Source organism: Monoraphidium neglectum (assembly GCF_000611645.1).
Source record: "Monoraphidium neglectum strain SAG 48.87 unplaced genomic scaffold scaffold02461, whole genome shotgun sequence".
Taxonomy (NCBI): Eukaryota; Viridiplantae; Chlorophyta; class Chlorophyceae; order Sphaeropleales; family Selenastraceae; genus Monoraphidium; species Monoraphidium neglectum.
In genome coordinates, this window is record NW_014011167.1 from 2,828 (window position 1) to 9,605 (window position 6,778).

The following is a 6,778-nucleotide window of genomic DNA, read 5'->3' on the forward strand; positions in this document are numbered from 1 at the left end:
GGGGGGGCGGCGCACCTCACCCAAGTTCTGCGTGCACGCCCTAATTCTGCCTGCGTGCCAGTGAGCAGACAGCGCTGCACCTGCCGCGCCATGTTGATGTGGGCTCTTGGGAGCTGCCCATTGAGGTTGTTGCATTCTGCAGTTGGCGAGTTGGGTATTCGCTGTAGGTGATACCACAGCAGCGCCAGCCGAAGCGTGCAGAGCCTTTTGTTTGCAATTACAGCGCGACTCAATGAACGTTTGTAAGCAGGAAGCGGATAGCTTGTGCAGGTGTGCATCGTGGGAGCGGGGGCGGCTGTCGCCCGCCGCAGTTGGTTAGTGGCTGGCTGATGCGCTTGCCCCAGGCGCTTGCCCCAGGCGGCAAGCGATAGGTATTTCGGAACCGTCACAGGATTGCGCAGTGCAGGTGCAGACGGCGACGAGCGTGGCTCGAACCCTCCACGCCTGCATGCGCAGCGTCTGCGCGATCCAGCCCGCTCGCACAACTGTGAACCAGGGACACCCTGCAGTCCGCGAATGCCATGCCGCCCTGGGCTGCTGAAATCAACGAAGCGCTGATACGCGCTGCAGATTGAACCCGCGATTGGTGCACTTGGGGGCCCTTGATGCCAAAAGGATGCCTGTAAATGATGCGAGTGTGGGGTGAGTGTGGCGCGAAAACCGCATAGCTAGAAGCAACACGATGTTGTCGACGTACCGAAACTGTTCTACACACCTCAGCTAGACCCTGCGCACTATTTGGCACCCTGACTAGCCCGCCTGTGTCGAACCCCCCAGCAGCCGTTGGACCCCGCTCGCACAGCTGCCTTTGCTGCCTACAGGATGAACAAAGCCTGTTTTGACTGTTCGTGTGCTGCCGAGCGCCGTTGTTGAGGCATCGCCTAGTGGATCTCCGCCCAGTGGCACCCCCACTGACCAGTTCCAGCCTCGCCAGCAGCGAACTTAGTCGCATTCAAAGGGCTAAATTAATAGTTTCTTAGACATGGCGCTATCGGGGCAGCTGCGATGTGCTGCGCGCCCGGCGCACCCCACATGCATCAGCGGTGCGAGCATCTGCAGCACCGGCGCCGCGGCGCGCCCCCTGCGGCCGCGGGCCCGTCTCGCGCCGGCCCCGCGCGTCGCGGCAGACCCGGACCACGCGCAGCCATTCCAGCCCATTGGCCTCTCTGCGCAGCAGCGGCTGCAGATCCCCGCGTTTGACGGCACCGATTTGCCCGCCGGCAGCACCTTCTCGTCCTACTCATCGTTCGAGGACGCCCCCGTTGAGCTCGACCTCGACGCCGAGGTGTCGATCGAGGCCGAGGTTGCGCGGCTGGAGGCGCTGCTCTGCCGGCTGCGCGCCTGCGCCGACATGGAGGCCAAGGTGGGTCTCGTGGCGGTCACAGCACCTGGGACACATGTCCTCAATTACGGGCGGGCACTTCTTCCGCGAACGAGTCACTTGTGATTTCGGCGCGGTCGCCGCTAGGGCACTGCCACGACCGCCGCCGCCGGGCTGCCCGAACAATGCCGCGCGCGACGAACACCGCCCGCCGCTACCGCGCGCAGCTGGCGCTCCTGGACGCGCATCCGAGCGTCAGGCAGATGCGCGCCCACCCGGGGTGAGCAGCGCGCGGCGCCTGGGCAGCAGAAGAGGTCGTGCTAGCGGAGGTGGTATTTGGGCCGCAGCGGCGGTGCTGCCGCTGCCGCCCACAATGCTGTGTTGTAGCTGAGAGAGGAAGCTGCGAGCCATGGGAGGGGCACACAGCAGCATGGTCCAGCGAGCTCCGCCCTTAGGGCACCGCTGTTGCAGCATCACAGCGGCCCTTTGACAATAGATCCTGCCTCCGTTTGCGCCCCTGACCCCGGCAGCCTGGCGCCGCTGTGGGAGGCGCTGTCCCGCCTGACTCCCGACCAGCAGTACGCCATCAAGTGCCTCCCCGCCATCGGGCAGCGGCACCTGCTCCTGCTGGCACCCACGGGTGAGTCGGCGCAGCAACACAGGAGGGCGGCTAGCGTGCGCACGACAGCTCCTGGGCTTTGCCATGTGGACAAGCCGCTTGAATGTTGTTGGCTTGTCAGAGGGGAAGCGCTGCGCAGCTGGCAGTGCACCGTGTGGAGCTGCAATCTGAGGCACAACAACCAACCCCAACACGTGCTCCCGCCCCACTCCGCTCCCTCGCGCGCCCGCCACGACCTCCATAGACGGCCAGTGGTCAGCGCCCCTGAAGCGCCTGGCGGCCGCGCTCACGCGTGTGGAGACCTTTTACGATTCAATGGGCGGCCTGGTCGGGTACCAGTTGAAGAGCCTGCAGCTCATCCTGGCCAACAGCAGCGGCGACGGCAGCGAATGCGGCGGCGGCGCGCTGGAGGCGTGCGAGGGGGTGCCTGAGCATGCACCCGGCGAGGCGCAGGTGGGCTTGGGAGTGGGTTGTGCAGCAAAGGGCGTTGAGCACTGTCCGCACTTGCTGAGTCGACGCTTGCGCCCATTTCTCTTGTCGCAAGCTCTTGCAGTACGTCTTCGCGTGCGCATGCGCGCGCGCGCGCGCACACACACACACACACACACGCACGCGCGTGCGCATGCACGCACGCGCGCATGTGCAAGCACGCCCGCAAGACACACATGTGTACACATTTGCACACACAACACAAACTCGCTATACAACGCAAACACAGACGCGCTTCCACGTGCCGCCTGCCCTGGACCTGGCCGGAGAGGCGGGGCGCCGCGTGGGCGTGCGTGCCGCCGCTCATGGCATCCTGGCGCTGCCTTTCATGGCAGAGATCCTGCCAGTTGGAGGTGCGCCCTTGTGTCCCCTCGATCCCAACCCCTTGTCGCCCCCTTGGGTCGCTGCTTTTGACCGGCGTGTGCGGCGCGTGCCCCGTCTCCTCATGCCATTTCAGCAGAGGCTGGCGTGTGGGTTCCTCGCCATGCATTCTTGCAGGGATTTCAGCCCCCCCGCCATGCCACCCCTCTGGCCCCTGCACGAGGGACCCTGCGCCTCTCCACCCCTCCTCCCTTGAGCTAGCTGTGCTGACCGCGGCCCGACTTGACCCCCATCTTGCTCTCCCACCCCGTTTCCTTGGGGGCACAGGCGCCGGTGACCGCCTGGGCCTGAAGTGTGACGTCACCGGCGACAGCCTGCCGGCGGCGGTGCTGCCCTACACGGGGCGCCCCATGCTGGAGCTGCTCATCCGCGACCTGCAGGTGGGCGCGCCGCAAACAAGGCTCGAAGACCTGAAACAATAGCGAGTGCTGACGAGCATGTTGGGGGCGGCCGGGCCGGGGGCAGGGGAGCCCAGGGTTGACGCGTGGGGCGGGCAGCTGCGGCGGCGCTTGCGGTGCTGGCCACGTTCACGCTTGACCTGGGCTCGCGCCCAGCGGGCGGCGTCCTTGCAGAGTCAACGGCTGCGCCACTCATTTGCTGCCTGGGAGCTGCCCTGGTAGTGTGCCACGCTGACTTGGCGCCAACCGCCCGCCAGCAAACAAAATGACAAGTTCCCCAACCACCCTGGATGTCCGTCCTCTCCCAGGCGCGTGAGTACCTCTACTGGCAGCTGACCGGGCGCCAGGTCACCACCCCCGTGGCCGTCATGACGAGCGACGCCAAGGGCAACCACGCGCGCATCACGGCGCTGCTGGAGCGCAATGGCTGGTTCGGGCGCGACCCCTCCAGCTTCCGGCTCTTCAGGTGAGCGGGTGATAGGCTGATAGCAGCAGTAGCGTCCAGAGGTGTGCCAGCTGAAGGCTGAGGGGCGTGGTGTTGCCTGTGTTGGGGACATGTGGTTGGCAAACACATTGCTTCTCAACCTGATGGGTCATCGGGACCCCCGGTGAAAAGACATCGAGCACACATGTATGTCGCGCCACCATGACGTCACTTTTCGGTGCCATTGGTCGTGTTTTTCTCCAACGTGCTTGATGATGGCTCGCCGCGGTGCCTTTTACGCCGTGCCACCAGACCCCACGCCCTTTTGTGGGCCTCTGCGTGGCCAGGGGGGTCCCATCACCCCTCCCCCCACCACGGCCTCAGACCAACGCCCCCTCTGCCCTTCGACCCGAACCCTGCAGGCAGCCCCTCGTGCCCGTGATCAGCAGCGAGGACGGGCGGTGGCTCATGACCGCCCCCTGCAAGGTGCGCCCGCGCGGGAGGGGTGCGCGCCACACTCGTTCGATCCCAGCCGACGCCAACATCAGTGCTGGCGACCCGCTGGCTTGGGCGTACCTGTCGCAAGCGCGGAACGAGGAGCTAATCATGCTTTGTTCCACACACGTCACGCACACGCATATTGCACACCCCTTCTACCTCTGTTTGACCGGTGTTTGAACGCCCTTTCTGGACGCCTTCTCTCAGGCGATGATGAAGCCGGGCGGCCACGGCGCGATCTGGAAGCTGATGCACGACGAGGGCGTGTTTGACTGGCTGCGCGCGTCAGGTGGGCGGGGGCCCGAGGATTGCGGCGGCCCGATGCGACAAGAAGCAAGGACGGCCACTCACGCACATGGTGCCATCACTCTGCGTGGTATTCAGAGGCGTGAGCAAACGGCAGCGACCACACTGCACAACAGAGGTTCCATCCCACCCCCGGCGTCGCATCCCACCCTGCCAGCGCCCCGCCTTGGCCCCTGATTGACCCGCCGCGCCACCCAATCGCCCCCAACCGCCGCCAGGCCGCGAGGCCGCGCTCGTGCGCCAGATCAGCAACCCCATGGCGGGCGTGGACACCACCCTGCTAGCCCTGGCCGGCACCGGCTACATCCAGCGCCGCGCGTTCGGCTTCATGTCGTGCGAGAGGGTGGTAGGCGCGGCGGAGGGCATGAACGTGCTGCAGGAGAAGCGCGTGTGGGCGCCCGACGGCCGGGTGCGTTCCTGGGAAGCTGCCAGGAAGCTACTGAGGTTGGGGCTTGCTGGGGTTGGTGGTGTGGGTTACGATGTGACCTGCCCGCGCCTGCTACATATCCGTGGTTGCGACCACGGGGTCTTGTCTTTCCAGCTACCCTGTACGTCCCTATGCAGCAACCCTCGTCGACCTGCCCACCGCCTGTGGGACCCTGGGAGGGCCTCTACCCCCCACTCGACTGTCCAACACCCGCCCCTCGACCCCGCCAAACGCCCCTCCCCTACTTGTGAACCGCAGGGCGGCGGCCGCTGGCGCTACGACTACGCGATTACTAACGTCGAGTACACCGAATTCGAGCGCCTGGGCATCCAAGACGTGGCTGTGGACGAGGCCTCAAACCACAGCGTGTTCCCCGCCAACACCAACATCCTGTACGTGGGCCTTGACGCGGCGCGCGCCAAGGTGGAGGCGGCGGTGGCGGCGGGCGGCGGGGACGTGCTGCCGGGGCTGATCTTCAACATGAAGAAGAAGGTGCGGGGAAGCTGGGGCAGCTGGGGGAGGGACGGGGTGGTCCTGGTGGGTTTGGTGAGGGCAGCTGCGGACGGAGGCGTGGTGGTAGGGGAGTGTGCTGCGGCTGCTGTGTGACTGGGTCCAGACCTCAAGGCGGTGCCTACCTCTCCTCCCCCCCCCTACGAGGTCACTTGCCTCCTTTCACATATCACATGCACCGCAACTGAGCTGATATTTGAGTCTTGCGCGCAGCCCGTCGCACGCACGCATTCCCACACGCACACACACATACACACACACACACCAACAGGTCAAGTACTTTGACCCGCTCCACAATGCGGAGCGCGCCGTCTACGCCGGCCGCATGGAGTGCACCATGCAAAACCTGGCAGACTCCATGACCACCACGCTCGACGGCCCCCTGCCTACGCCGCCCGACGGCGCCGCCGCCGCCGGCGACGGCTTGGCGGACGCCCTGAACAACGGCGGCGGCGCGGGGGCCGGCGGCGGCATGGGCGCTGACCTGGCGGAGGGGCTGGACACATTCCTGGTCTACAACATGCGCCGCAAGGTGCGTCGGGAGGGGGAAATGATGATGGCAAATGATGCGCGCGGCCGCATCTCGCGCTTTGTGCAGATGCATGTGTGATCTAGCATCTCGGGTGGCACCGCTGGGAAGCCCTGCTCGCCTGCCGCCGATTCAGGGGGGGGGTCGTTCGGATCCAGCAGGGGAGGCAAAAAACCTTCATTGGGGCGAAATGCGGCGCACGTGGAGGCCCGCCTGACGCTGATGCCATCGACTATCGACTCCCCTGCACTGCCCAATTCGAATCCGTTTGAAAAGGTGACGTCGTCGGCCAAGAAGCGCCGCGAGCCCGGCAGCACGCGCATCCATCAGACGCCGGACGGGTCCTTCTACGACCTCATGCGCAACGGGTGGCAGGTGCTGCAGCGCTGCGGCATGCGATACGTGCCAGAGGTGAGATTCTGAGGGCAGGCGGTGCGCGTGAGGGCGGGCACGAGGGTGTGCACTTGCTTACCTGTGTAAGGGAGTTTGTGTGGTGCGCGCGCGCGCGCGTGTTTGTGTGTGTGTGGGGGGGGGGCATGTGTGTGCGTAAGCGCATCCACCTGTCCACGGCAATTTCTGGGGTGTGCAAACAGGCGGGGCGACCTGTTGGCGCGAGGCGCGCTGACCTTTGTGCTGTTGGCTTTTCCGTCAATAGAAGGCCCTCGTGGGGCAGACGGCTTGGTGGTAGGGCCCATGTGCTTGCCTGCTCGCGAGCAGCGAGGCACGCAAGCACACGGGCCCTCCACCCCAGCACCCACCACAACCTCTGCCGCAGCGCGCCAAACATCGCGCCCCCGTCCTCCCCCCTTTCGACCCGTCCCACCCTCAGCCCTCCTCCCACTCCTACTCGCACACCCCCCCTCCTCACTCTCCCTC

The 6,778-nt window shown here is 65.7% G+C and overlaps 1 protein-coding gene across 1 annotated transcript; it reads left to right on the forward strand.

Annotated features, from left to right (window-relative positions):
* Window positions 1-982: 982 nt before the first annotated feature.
* MNEG_10792 (hypothetical protein) lies at window positions 983-6,325 on the forward strand (the record flags this gene model as incomplete). The annotated part of the gene is made up of 13 exons (XM_014040737.1): window positions 983-1,363; window positions 1,549-1,601; window positions 1,852-1,961; window positions 2,185-2,393; window positions 2,659-2,782; window positions 3,078-3,190; window positions 3,517-3,674; window positions 4,055-4,118; window positions 4,338-4,419; window positions 4,655-4,845; window positions 5,122-5,355; window positions 5,645-5,905; window positions 6,179-6,325. The coding sequence occupies 13 exons, from the start codon at window positions 983-985 to the stop codon at window positions 6,323-6,325; spliced, it is 2,127 nt and encodes a 708-aa protein (XP_013896191.1).
* Window positions 6,326-6,778: the final 453 nt, after the last annotated feature.